The 14,283-nt window shown below is 44.8% G+C and overlaps 1 protein-coding gene across 1 annotated transcript in view; it reads right to left on the bottom strand.

The window, feature by feature from the left end:
* The window catches only part of ACIN1 (apoptotic chromatin condensation inducer 1), a 36,241-nt gene that overhangs the window by 8,435 nt on the left and 13,523 nt on the right, over positions 1 to 14,283 (bottom strand). The window contains 4 exon segments of the mRNA XM_002807207.6: positions 1,797 to 1,938; positions 10,429 to 10,550; positions 11,107 to 11,325; positions 11,802 to 13,070. Coding sequence (XP_002807253.1) covers positions 1,797 to 1,938; positions 10,429 to 10,550; positions 11,107 to 11,325; positions 11,802 to 13,070 — 1,752 coding nt within the window.

The raw sequence follows: 14,283 nt of genomic DNA on the forward strand, positions 1-14,283 counted from the left end.
AATGATCCTTGTCTTTTATCGTGAGAGGCAGGCAGGACCCTATGTCCACCAGTAGCAAGCTGCAGCAATACCACCACCCAATACTTGGAATCCAGGTGATGACTCCAGAGTCCCTTTCTCCTCTGCCTGTAATTGGGGAGGGGGTCCTCTCACCGAGTGGGATCATGGAGCCTCTGATGAAGGTAGCCTGGGGTTAGTAGGTGAATATCCCCAGGACCTGGCGCACATTCAGCAGCAAGGTCAGAATACTTTTCTTCGGAGAGTTGTGGGTGGCATCTCCTCAGGGACTCCAGCTGAGACAGTGGTTCCAGTCAGGTGGATGAAATGAGTCCCTGCCTCCAGGGATGGAGGAGAAGTTGGAGCAACCAACATGCTGCCCTTCACCATGGACAACAGGGACCAAAGGAAAGTCCATCTGATGAGCAAGTGGTGATACATGGGCTGGGCTGTCATCAGCATTGAATCCCCGGGGCTCAGACCCTAGACTCCTCTGCACGGTTCCTAGTCGTCACAGCTTAAGTAGAGGGTCCCATTCAGTGTTTTACGGCATGGCACTGTGATCACAAACTTTAGGAGGTCTTGGTGCCCTAGATGGGGATCCCAACAGTCTGTAGCAAACAAAGCAACCTACAGTCCTCAAAAGGGCAAGGGCATGTGGGCAAGCGCCCCAGCATTGGCACAAGCTCTTCTTGGGGTGTCCCAAGTAGGGAGATGATGCAAGTCCACCCCTTTCCAAATGTTTTTTGCTTGCTCAATACAAGTCTCTCCAGAACAGTTCTTCTTGGCCCCCTGATGTAAGCAAGACAGGGAGGCAAAAGGGGGCCCATCACAGAAGCCCATATACATGCCCCCCTCTGGCCAAGACACCTGGATAGCAGACTTGGCTCTGATTGGGCAGCTCAGTAGCAGCGGGTGGGTCCAGAGGAAGAGGCGGCATCAGCGATTGGCCAGTTGGGCAGGGTTATATTTTACGGGCGGATTACCGTACATGAGGTACTTGGACAAAGTTTTACGGGGAAGAAGGACCTTGTAATAAATAATATTCTGCATATCAAATCACTTTCACCGGCCCCCACCCCCGCAACACACACCAGAAAAAGGCTACACACACAACAGTCCCCCCCACCCTGTTTGCCTACTCCTAAACCCAGCTAATTCTCAATTACTTAAGAGCCAAGAAGACTTCGCTGACTCTGATGGGGGAACCCCCTGAACTGGGTGCAGGACACAAGATAACAATATGCCAAAAAAGGAGGTAGAGGGGTCAGGTCACAGACAACTGAGAAGGGGCCTTCTGGATCACAAGTGCTGGCTTCTAAGTAGCTACATCTCTGCAACGAGACCACTAGGGGGCAGAGGAGGAACAAAAACGTCTCAGCATGGCTGGTCTGGTGAGAACCACCAATGTCCACTAGATGGCGTTGGGCTCCATCAGGCTTTTAAAAAGGAGGGAAAGCTAAAGGAGTTATACCACCAGGAAAAGCTTGGGAAGACATCAGGAAAAACTGAACGTGAATCTTAAGGGGCCATTATCAGACTTTCCAGTTAGTTACAAACACCCAGAGTCTGGGCACTACTTCCCCAACAAAGAAAGGAGAATGATTGAGCCCTGTCCCCATCACAAGGGGTATCCCTTGCTAACCAGCGAATTCTCTCTTGGCCCTATCCTGATCCATGTCCCTGGCCTCATCCTTCCTTTAAGTTAACCCACTGTGTAAGAGGGATCACTAGAGTGGTCTACTCTCCCCTAGGTCCATTCCTGCCCACCCACCCCAACAGGTGGCTTGGATGTTTACCTCTTTCTTCTCCTCATCTTCAGCACTGCCCTCTGGGCGGTCATCATTGCTGACTTGGTCTGCAATGGGCATGGGAGGTTCTGGAACATCATTTTCAGGTCTGTTTTCACTTGTGTCCATGGTCACTTCCTCCTTCTCCTCACTGACAGGAGGGGGGAGAGGTTGGGGTGGGGGGCAGAAAAGAACCAAGGGGAAGAGAGAGCAAGATGTTAGTTAGTTACTGGGTCAGGAAAACCCCATGCCTCATCACTTGGGTGGGATTAGGAGGGCTGCTTTTCAGATCAAGGTTAGAGACCATGTCCCAATGGGAAAAGTGGGAAACAGATTTTATTTGGGGGAAGAGCGTGGATCACAGCAACCACACTCACCCACCCCAGATGAGTTAAAGTTGTTATTTGTGGGGTAAAATACTACCATTGTGCTCAAATAATAACTCACCAGAGTACTCTTACATGAAAGGACAAACACCCTCCCCTGAAAATAGTCCCACAAAAGTGACTGTGATTTGTCCACAACCCTGTGGCCTCAGTCTCCCTGGCCAAAGACACCTTTATGTGGCAAAACTGTATGAGAAACTAAGGGAAGCCAGATTCCCTTAAAAAGACAAGAAAGAATGGCCATGGCTGTGGCAAACAAGGCTGACCCGTGTTTAATCAACTGCTTAATAAGTAAAGGCCTGCTGACCCTCAGGATCTGGAGACACCAGCATGGAGAAACTAGTAGGGGTGAGGGCTGCAGGGAAGAAGCAGGCCTGGCGAAGGTTCAAGCTTCAAGGACCCTCTCTCAACCAAAAGGAAAAATTAAAACTGCTGAATAGAGTACAAGAGCTCAGAGAAGATTAGGGCCACTTTTACCTGCTCAGAGTTGTAGAAACTGTTCTTACATTCGGCTTTCACCCAGTTTCTCCCATTCCCTCATTCCAACTTCCAAGTGATAAAGACAGCAGGCCTCCTAGTCAGGACACGCCCTCCCCCACACAGGCAGCTTTCCCCCAGGAACACCAAACCCACTCTCCCACTCTTAATCTCCCAAGTTAGCTCCCATTTCTGGAAAAGAATCCCAGAGATTCACTTCAGATAAACTATCTTTCGACCTTTGATTTCTGCCTTCATCCCTAACTTCTATCTCAAATGTCACCCCCTCTACCACCCAAAAACTGGGCCAAAAAAAATCAAGATGATCAGAGGCCTAAGTCTCAGGAGACGGGAAACCAAGCCTCCCAGGCCGATAACCACCAGCAGAAAAGTCAGCATTCCCAACAGGCTGACTGACACTCAGAGGTCAGAAGAACCTCCCTAGAGCAGTCAAGGAGGGATGTACTAGGGGGTTAGGGGGAGGGGAAAATTGGAACTGTGTCCCCAGCTAACAGGCCCCCACAGAAAACACGAGATTGAACTGCTTACATCTAGAGAAAAGGCTTATACCAAAAAAAACCCACCTATATATATATATATATACACACACACATATATATATATATGTATATTTCCCACACAAAAAGGGCAAGTGGAGCCAATTAGAAACTGGGCAGGAAGGACAAAGGGGGAAAGCAGAATGACTGAAAACAAACCAAAACCAAAGACGGAATGAAAGCCATGAGGAAGAGAAGGAAGATGAAGGGAGCCAGAGCGGTGGGGAAAAGGCATACATGGAAATGTGAAGCTCTCACCCTTCTTTGCTTTCTGATAACATGATTTTTTTTCTCCCCCTGGAAGTGCTGTTTATCCCTTTCTGGAATGGAAGAAATAACAAAAACCAAACAAAAAAAATCCTAAAAAAATTAAAAACAAAAACAAAAACACACCTTCCTTGTCCCAAGATCCCACCACCTCCTCCCCAGCCACCCGATCCAGAGAGAGAAAATTGAGATGTAGCAACCGGGGATCCAAAAAATGGTAAATGGAAGAAGGGGAGGTGGTGGTGGTGCGGGGAGGCTAAAACAGATCTGGCTTTTAAGAGATAATCGTTAAGTCCTCACGGCAAACCCCGAGTTCAGCTGGATTGATCTCTCTGGAGAAGGAGGAAGAGGGCCAGGCTGCTGGTAGTGGCTGGCTCTATTGTATTGGCGGAGCGGCAGCGATCAGCCGGAGACATGCAGGGGAGCCATCTTGCCACTTACCCAGCAGCCCGTGTGCGCGGATGGGGGAGGGCCCTGCTGCAGCAGGGGAGGAGAAAGAAGAGGGAGGGAGCTGAGCGAGCAAGGTTCTTATCCTTTGGCAGGCCACAGGGAGCTGACTGCTAGCAGGAGAGGCCTGGCCTTCTTTTCTCAGGTTACAGCAGCTACAGAGGCCTAACCCCCCAGGGCTGGGGTGCTCCCTCCCAGTCTTCCCAGGGGGCAGGGGAGGGGGCTGGGTGGGGGGGATATAGAAAGTTACAGCTGCTTGATTGGAAGATTCCAGAAAATAGAAGGCAGGCAAACAGTAGAGGTGGGAGTGAAAAAGGATTAAATAAGAATGATAAAGCCAAAGCTGAAGTGATTAACAAAGAGTGGTAATGAAAGGGGGATAGAGGGTGGGGCATGAGGAATGTTTAAGTGCCCACCACCCTCTATCCAGGAATCTAGGCAGGGAACACTGAAACCAGATCAGCCAGTCAGATGCTGCAGGTAGGGAATCGGGATGGGAATTGTCACTATCCAATCACTACAGTAATTGGCTGCTCACTCCGACAATGACCACGTGTTACTACTCCAACGTGTCCTTTTCCCAGGATGGTGGAGGGAAACAAGCAGGAAGAGTCCTTTTTTGAATTACCAGTAGAAGGGGGACAGGGGGTGGTGTCTCTGAAGAGATGACAGACAACTTTGTTTCACAGAGTTCTTAATAAGGTCACCCTGCCCCAGGGTCTACTGGGGCCAGAAAAAGAAAGGATAAACAGGGCAAGGGGACCTTGGGTAGCTGAAGCTTGAAGGCCACTTCTTGAAGCAAGGGCTCCAAGGTGAGGCTCTAAAGTAGCTAAGATAGTGAAGTGAGAGTGCTGTTACATATGGGGCTGGGGAGATCAGCTGGGGCAGAAAGTGATTGGGAACTAAGCAGAAAATATTAATCATGGGAATCTTCACTAGACCAAATGTGAATGAAGTGGGAACCAGATGCTAATAATTCAAAAAGTGCTCCGTAGATACTCAAAATGCTTATTTGTTGACTGCAGAGATATTTCTTTTGTATCCTAGTGGCAGCGGCAGTTTAACACTAAAACAAACTTCTGAGAACCAAAGCTCAGTGTCTCATGTAACACGTGCTTTTAGCTAGGAATAAAATTTTCTCCTCATGGCTTAAAATCTTACACTTACAACGCCAACTGCAGGCTAAAGTGGCCATATTTATACATTACTTTAGATGTTCCCTTTCACATAGTGGTCCCTGTCTGCTCATAGTCAGGGTGAAGACTTTGGAGTCAGACTGGCTAGCCCCATCCTGTTACAAGTTGTGTAATAGTAGGCAAGTTCCTGGTTCTGTGTATCTGTTTTGTAATCTGTAAAGTGGGGATAATAACAATGCCTATTTCATGGAACAGTGTAGTAAGTGTTAGCTCTTAAGAGTCTGGCTGGGAGGACACCCCAAGTGAAGGTACAGATGTATGTAAAACACATGTATACTTAATAGGCCATTATCTCATTTGATGCCACCTCTGAGGCTTTGAGTTTCCTCAAATAGTAGACTGCTTGTTCTCGGAGGCAAAGCCATTCGGTGATTGGCACAACAGGTTTTCAGCAATGCCCTTATCACTCTGTATAATAACTGCTACTTTACCTGCCCCTGATCTCCACCCTGCATAATTCCTCAAGGGGAGGGATTGCATCTCTTTTCCCCTTAGGGCCTAACACAAAGTAATGTTCCCTAACTATTTCTGAATTAGAGTGTCATTGACAGTACCAAGTGGTCACTTAGTAAATGCTTGCTAACCTATAAGTTTTATTGAAAAAAAATTTCTTGGCCAGGTGCGGTGGCTTACACATGTAATGCCAGCATGTTGGGAGGCTGAGGTGGGCAGATCACCTGAGGATGGGAGTTTGAGATTAGCCTGACCAAGAAACATGGTGAAACCCTGTCTCTACTAAAAATATAAAAATCAGCTGGGTGTGGGTGGTGCATGACTGTAATAGCAGCTATTTGGGAGGCTGAGGCAGGAGAATGGCTTCAACCCAGGAGACTGAGGTTGCAGTGAGTGGAGAAATCGCCATTGCACTCCAGCCTGGGCAACAAAAGTAAAACTCTGTCTCCTTTTTAGAAGTGTCAAGTTGTTAGAACATAAGGAGTGAAACTGTCTCAAAAAAAAGAAGTTTTTTTTTTATAGAATCCCCACAAAGAATGTTATGCCACAGAAAATGTTACCTTCAGCCATCCTCAAATAAAATGCTGTTTATCCACTGTCCTAAAATACTTTCAGCTAATATGCCTTTCCAGAAGCAGCTGACTTTGAGCGATTTTGTTATTGAAAATCCTACTTCCTTTTTTTAAGAATAAGAATTTTACCATGCTCTCCTTTGCCCTCTTAAGACATAGGAGGCATGTGTTTTCTATTTCCCCATGATCAATTCTGTGGGACCCAAAAATTCTGAACATTTTATTTTCAGTCGATAATGAGGGCTGGTATGGTGGCTAATGCCTGTGATTCCAACACGGTGGGAGGCTGAGGTGGGAGGATTGCTTCGGACCAGCCTGGCCAACATGGTGAAACCCCATCTCTACTAAAAATACAAAAATTAGCTGGGTGTGGTGGCCCACGTCTGTAGTCCTAGCTGCTCAGGAGGCTGAGGTATGACAATTGCTTGAACCCAGGAGGCGGAGGTTGCAGTGAGCAGAGATTGCGCCACTGCACTCCAGCCTCAGTGAGAGTGAAACAACGAGGAATCCTTGAAACTGTCCCCAAAATGGACTCTACTTGCCAGACTAGTACCAAAGCCTTGTTAACTACGTGTCAGAGCCCGACACAGCTTAATAGTCCTGTAATTGCATGGAATAAGCAATAGGGATATCTACCCACAATTAAACAGTACACAATGCATTTATAGCCCAGAAGAAAAGGATTGTACTTACTAAGAGGTTAATAATATCCCATTACAATTCGTATGTGAATATAAATGAGATTCAGAGAAGCTAATAGAAAAGGAAATTCCTATAGGCATATTTGTTTAAATTTTAATTATAGAAAATTCATGAGGAGCTGAACTGATATGAAAATGTAATAAGAAACTGTGGGACTAGATACCTTCAGGTGCATACTGGTCCCAAGATAACCAAGAACAGTATGATTTTGGGGTGTATGTCCTTAGATAATTTCTCAGTAGAGGAAACTATTGATGACAACAAATTGTGCTTTTTCATGTATCATTTGGGATACTGGCATTTTATGTCTCCTGGGGAATATCAATTATACCGTCATATTGGCTTAAGGAACTATTACCTTCCTCCTACACAGACAGGACACACATGCATTATACCAAGAGCCTAAAGCTGCTATTGCCTACTAAGTCTGTGCATACAGGAAGGCTGCACTGAGGAAAATCTAGCTCCGAATTAACTACAGCTGAATGATACAGTTGCCCACACAAACAACTCCCCTCTTTCCTTTCTTTCCCTATTTTTTTTTTAAGTAAAAAGAGAATACCATTATTTTCTGCTGTATGGGGACATTTTTGTTATACCCGGAGTTCTGAGCAGGGCTCAACTGAAACAAGACTGAGGACACACAAATTTCTGCTCCAAGTAATGAAAAAGACATCTTACCTCATAAATTTAGAATTCCTGAGGCACAATCAGAATCAGAATGGATTTAACCAAATACAGCAAAAAAGTCAATCTCTTCCAAGTGGTGACAGGTCCTTGAAGTCTAATTTTTTTTTTTTAACACATTATTGCTCTTTTTTAGAGTTGTATGACTTCTTGTTGAGGCAGACAAAAACGAAGGTTAGGCCATAAATGGTCTTATCCTTTTTTTTTTTTTTTTTTGGAGACAAGAGTTTCGCTTTTGTTGCCCAAGCTGGAGTACAATGGCATGATCTCAGCTCACTGCATCCTGGGTTCAAGTGATTCTCCTGTCTCAGCCTCCCAAGTAGGTGGGATTATAGGCATGCACTATCATGCCCGGCTGATTTTGTATTTTTAGTAGAGATAGGGTTTCACCATGTTGGTGAGGCTGGTCCCGAACGCCTGACCTCAGGTGATCCACCCACCTTGGCCTCCCAGAGTGCTGGGATTATAAGCATGAGCCACCATGCCCAGCCAAGCCATAAATGGTCTTTTCCATTTAGCATTGTTGATTCCACCTTAAAAATTGGCCAAGGCTCTAGAGGGCTGCCAGGCTGCACACAACACTCTGGAGGGGTGACACCTGGAATGGTGTTGTTAACCAGTTGTGGTAGGGCCTCCAGAAATGTACGCAACCTTCTCAAAGATTCATTTACCAGATCCAATGCCTATGGGTTTAGGCCTTTAGGCATTTTGTTAGGCTGTTGAACAAACCATTTGGTAGGCAGTTAGAAAGAAAGCAGCTACAAGTAATGTGTGTGAATTGTTCCTCAGTGGAGACTATACTTCTCTATACATTACTTCACTGAAGCTGACCTAGGTAACAATGGACAATCTAAGCATTTGCCCAAGGTGCCACTTGCCTATCACCTTATTAAAATCAATGTGATTATATTATCTCAGTCATAAAATGAAGATCAAAACCACCTTTACCTGGGGGAGGGGGAACCTCTATGACTCTAAGCTTCATGTGCCCTGGACTTGCATGGGAATATCCAGAAAAAAAGCTGCTTCAAAACAAAACAAAATGCCTTTCTGTTGCTAGCAGCTCATAAACCCACAGAATGTTAAGGCTAGCAAAGAGCTTTTCAGAAAATAATTTTCTTTCCAAGGTGCATAGGAAGCAGTTCCTCAGGTCTGATTAGCAGCAGGGCTGTCAATACCCACTTCAAAACTGCCATTTCACAAAGGACATGCTTTTGTAAAATGGTATGTAAAATGTACCTCCATGGAACTGGGAGGAGGTGGGCAGGTATTATGTCTGGCAGAGGGATATGGAAGATAAAATGTCACCCCATTTCCTCATCGATGATGTAGCTGGGGAATCCTGAACACCTTCCAGAATCCGCTGAGCATTCACTTTATGGTCCTAGAAGAAAAACCCTTTTCCAAAGGATAATGTACGCATTCCAGAAGGGAAACACAAAAAATTTCGAAGAAAAGAGTGAACTTTTGGCAGCCAAACAAAAAAAGGTAATGGCCACAAGATGGCAGCAGAGGCAAGACTATCAGAATGGACAAGGCTACATCCCCAACAAGGGTATATTGCCAGGCAACAGCTGTATAGTAAGGTCTACAAAACTATCATTAAAGTCACAGGTATGAGATACGACATGAGATAAATCATGTCACCTGCCCACTACCCTCCAAAAGTCAGAGTTACAGTATAGTTTGAAGCTCTCAGAAGAGTGTAAATTATTAGACGATTACATATAGGGGAAAATCATATTGGTAGCAATGTTGTTAAAATGGCATAAAAACAAGTATAGAATAACTTTACACCAAGTCTACACAGGACATTCTACAAAGCAGTTCATCTAAAAGCTAAGCAATCTTACTCCCACAGGCTTCATTTTTTTTCATTTCCCATGATATGTTGAAGCCAGGAATTCTGGTTCACTGGCTTCTTAATTTATAATACCTATCTGAGAAGAATGAACACCTACTTAATTACAAATTTAACCTGATATGTATATTTCTCTAGGACTTAACATAAGGATTTAAAAACTCAATTTAGGCGGGGTGCAGTGTGGCTCCCACCTGTAATCCCAGCATTTTGGGAGGCCAAGGTAGGTGGATCACAAGATCAAGAGATAGAGACAATCACAGTCAACATGGTGAAACTGTCTCTACTAAAACTCTGCTAAAAATTCAAAAATAACTGGGTGTCATGCGTGCACCTGTAATCCCAGTTACTCGGGAGGCTGAGGTAGGAGAATCGCTTGAACCTGGTAGGTAGAGGTTGCAGTGAGCCAAGATCGTGCCACTGTACTCCAGGCCTGGCGACAGAGCGAGACTCCATCTCAAAAAAGAAAGAGAGAGACCTCCTCACGTTAATTGTATAAATTTTAAGTTCAATCAAATGGTCTTAAGGGCCCAGGAATAAACTTCTTACTTGATAGAACTTTATATTTAGCTGTATTGTATGCTGTAAGAACTAGGATATCCTAACATAACTAGGGGAAATGTACAAACTAAAAAATGGCACTCAGCTGTGCCTTTCTGTATTAAGACCCTCAATATCCTTTACTAAACTGGGTTCCTGGGTAAATGTGAGTTAAAGATTAAGATGCCCTGAGTCAATTCCCTTACCTGGTTTTGAGTGTGGAAGCAGAAGCTTCTATTGCCTGAACCATAAAGGAGCTATTTTGGCTGGATGATTCCAGGTGTGTTTTCCTTACGCCCTGATGGCCACTTTTCAGGTTACCTAAAAGGTGGCAGCTCCCAACAAAGCAACTTAAGTGTAGCCTTTGTCCAGACAAAGCTCTGCCTTTATGTTTTAAAAGGAAACTAGGACTGCTTAGTCAAAGAACCCTAGGGAGCAAAGAACTATAGCACACTCGTAGTTCTTTGTTATACCCCGGTCGAGATAAATCACTTACACAGTGTGATGAATCCTTTCTGATTCTGATACTGGGAGATGAGAGGTCTGAGTCTCTGAGGTTTGGGGCTGTGTGGCAGCTGGTGGCTCTGCCTCTTCAGCTTCACACTTCTTTGGGCTCCCCTGTCAGGAGATAGCAAAAACAAACATAGCAAAGTACTTAAATCTGCTTAGTTCCATTTCTTTGACCTGGAGCCTGAAAAAGGCAGGGCAGGACATACACAGTACCAGCTCCACACACAGCCCTCTGTATCTTTGTTATTTCATTTTAGAATAAGGAATGGAATATGACTTAAAAATAGGTACTTCAAGAATATCTATGGTAGCAATCATTTTATCAGAATTTTTAATTTTTTTTCCTTTTCCTCAGTGATCTTGTTCTGACAGAATTCTTTTTTGAGAGAACTGAGCAAAGGCTGCTTCCTTTTGGCAGATAAGAGGAGTCCTGAGGAAGAATTCACCCCAGGGGGCCCTGAAGATAACCCTGCTGCTCAGCCTCATGTAGAATTTCCATGAACCAGGCAGGGAGCTGGAAATGAGTTTAGTGAGATTAACAGGTATCCCCTACATTTCTACTGGCCCTTGTCCAGACTTAACTTTTTAGTTTTATAGCAAAGACAAGAGGGAAGATCCTGCTTAACCCTTCATCTCTGTGTAGGGAGTGGTCACAATAGCCTACCTGCTCAGGCTGTAACCTCTGGGTCATATGCTTTTCAGCTGGCTCAGGCTGACTCAGACGCCTTGCTTGGACAGAGGATGAGGAGGACGAAGTCCTCTCCTTTGGCTCAAGGACCTGCAGTTGTGGCACTGGTGGAGTTGCAACCTCCTGACCAGAAGAGGGATCTTTGGTTTCAGTATAGCTGGTGCTGCTGTCCCTGGAGACTCCAGGGCTCAGAGACTAAAACAAAATAAAACACATAACAAGGAAAATTATTGTATATGGTATGTATTCAGTACATTGCTAAGTTTTCCAGTTTCCATGGACCAAACTTAATACTTTGGACCTTTATGTTTGTTTACTCCCATTTAAGTTAGTGGCCTCCTTGACTGCTTATTTAACAAATAGGTTTTAACTAGGTGCTGGGTCCTGGGCCACACATGTCCATACCCTCAAGAAGGTTACGTCTAGTGGAGGACATGAGTACGTAAATTCAACATTCTCTGAAATCAAAGGGACTTAAAATGAGAAAGAACTCCATTTTGGGAATCAATTAATTGGAAACTCGATTCTGAAATGAGGGGAAAGTAATCAGCAAAGGGGACTAAAGAGGTCTTTTTCCTCCTCCTTCCAGAAATCATGACAGGTTCTCCAGGGGTTGAAATGAAAACCACTGGAATATGACAGAACAGAAATCCAGGATCTCTCATACTCACTTTTCTGCTGTTGCTTGATGCTGAACGAGAACGAGAACGTGAATGTGAACGTGACCTGGACTCTGATGTTGATCTGGAGCCCATCTTGGGTGTACCACGAGGGTTGGCATGAGTACGTGCCTGGGCTACATCTCTCTGCTTGGATCTGAGAGGTGAATGAGACTGAGAACCTGAACTGTCAGGAGAGCGAGATCTTGATCTAGAACTGGAAGAGGAAGATGAGGAAGACCGGCTAGAGGATGAATCAGCTGACTGTTTCAATCTGTGGCCTGGGAGAAGGGTATGAGAAGCTCTTCTGCCTTCCTTCTGTTCAAAAGATGGCTGTTTGAGAGATTCTTCAGTGAATCCTTTGGCCAGTGCTAACTCTTCAATTTTCAGAGGGAGTGGCTGAGCAGATTTGTCTGACTCAGGTTCAAGACCCTTCTGGGTCGAGTAGTCAGACAGTGTGCTTTTCTGAGCCAGAGGGAGGACACTCTCCTCTGGCACTTTCTCTGTTGGAGATTCTGCTTTGGTGTCTGCAGGACTTGACAAAGGAGACAGGCCTCCTACCAACTGGACAGTATGCCGAGATACTAATAGCTCCCTAGTCTCAGCATCTGTATTAGGAGGAGATAATTGAATGAGGATAGGGGGGGCTGGGCCTTCCATAGGCTCTACTTCTTCTTCGCTATGGAGTTGTGTATGAGGTGGTGGAGAAGATGCTTCCTTGGTAAGTAAAGGTGGAGGAGTCTCTTCCTCGCTGGCAGTTTGCTCTGGCTGCACTACAAGTGGGGCCTTCTTTAGATCTTCAGTCAGTCGAGGAGGGGAAGGGGACTTTGATTTTTCCTTTAAGCCTTGTGAAGATTTTATTTCTCTTTCTTCCTCCTCAGGGGGAGATGTTTTCATTTCTTTCTCCTGCTGCTGTCTAGCCAAATGGCTTTTTCTAGCCTCTTCCTGGGATCTTGTAACTCTCCCTCCTCTCTCTAACACCTCCTGTTCCTGTGATCTTATTGTTTTGGGTCTCTCATCCATCATCTCCTCTGGTTTTACTCTGGGCATCTCTTCCCCCTCCTCTTCCTTAAGCTCTTTCAGGATTGGTGCCTCCCTAGATTTTTGTCCCTCATCATCATCTTCCTCCTCTTCATCTTCTTCTTCCTCCTCCTCCTCCTCTTCTTCCTCTTCTGTTTTCAAACTTCGATCTGCTCTGACCCTTAAGTTTCTGGAAGGTGTTTCTTGATCCTCTTCCTCCTCAGCAGGCTGGCTGCCCTCAGAGAGTTTAGCTGCTCTTGCCTGAAAGAATAGATATACAATGGCTCCAAATGTATTTGCTCACAATAAACAGAGGCGACAAAATATCTAATGAAACACCCCTAGGAAGGAGAAATTCAATGATATATACTGTCAGCAACAGAAATAGGTGTGATAGGAGACAGTCATGACTAATGTGGTCCTAGGGGTATCAAAATAGAGTGACCAAAAGGAATATAATAATGAAGCTACTTCTAACTAGTTTTAAGTTTTAGCTTCAAGCACCCTTGTTTTCCTCAATAAAATATTAGCAGAGCATCTAGAAAGTAGAAAGGGATGGTGGGGGGCCGAGGAGAACTAACCTACTACCAATTAATATGATTATCTTTTTATCATTTTGGTATTTTTTTTGTTCTTTCCTCTAATCATTTCCTTTCTACAGTCATAATCACACTATACATAACACTTTTGTATTCTGCCCACTTAATGTTATATCAAATAACTTTTAGGCTCTAACTGGATGGTTAATTATGTCATATTTTATCTAATAATGTGTTTTAAGAATACAGACCAGGCTGCTAACTTTCAAATTTAAATTTTTAAAAAATATCCATTTAGAAATCTGAAAGCCAGGGAAGACCTAAATAAAAAGACAAAACGAGTAACAAAAAGATGACAAAGAGAAGGAAAATGAGAGGCTGGGCACGGTGGCTCAAGCCTGTAATCCCAGCACTTTGGGAGGCCAAGGCGGGTGGATCACGAGGTCAAGAGATCGAGACCATCCTGGTCAACATGGTGAAACCCCGTCTCTACGAAAAATACAAAAAATTAGCTGGGCATGGTGGCGCATGCCTGTAATCCCAGCTACTCAGGAGGCTGAGGCAGAATTGCCTGAACCCAGGAGGCGGAGGTTGCGGTGAGCTGAGATCGTGCCATTGCACTCCAGCCTGGGTAACGAGCAAAACTCCGTCTCAAAAAAAAAAAAAACAAAAAGAGAAGGAAAATGAGTACAAAGAAATCTAGAGGCCAGGCACAGTGGCTCATGCCTATAATCCCAACCCTTTGGGAGACTGAGGAGGAAGGACTGCTTAAGCCTGGGAGGTTGAGGCTGTAGTGAGCTGTGACTGCAGTACCGCCACTCCAGCCTAGGCAAAAGAGCAAGACCCTGTCCCAAAAAAGAAAAACAAAACCCCAAAATCTAGAGACATACCAACTTGAAAAAAGTCTGAGGAGGATGAGAAGATACACAAATCAT

This window comes from Callithrix jacchus, chromosome 8, assembly GCF_049354715.1.
Source record: "Callithrix jacchus isolate 240 chromosome 8, calJac240_pri, whole genome shotgun sequence".
NCBI lineage: Eukaryota > Metazoa > Chordata > Mammalia > Primates > Cebidae > Callithrix > Callithrix jacchus.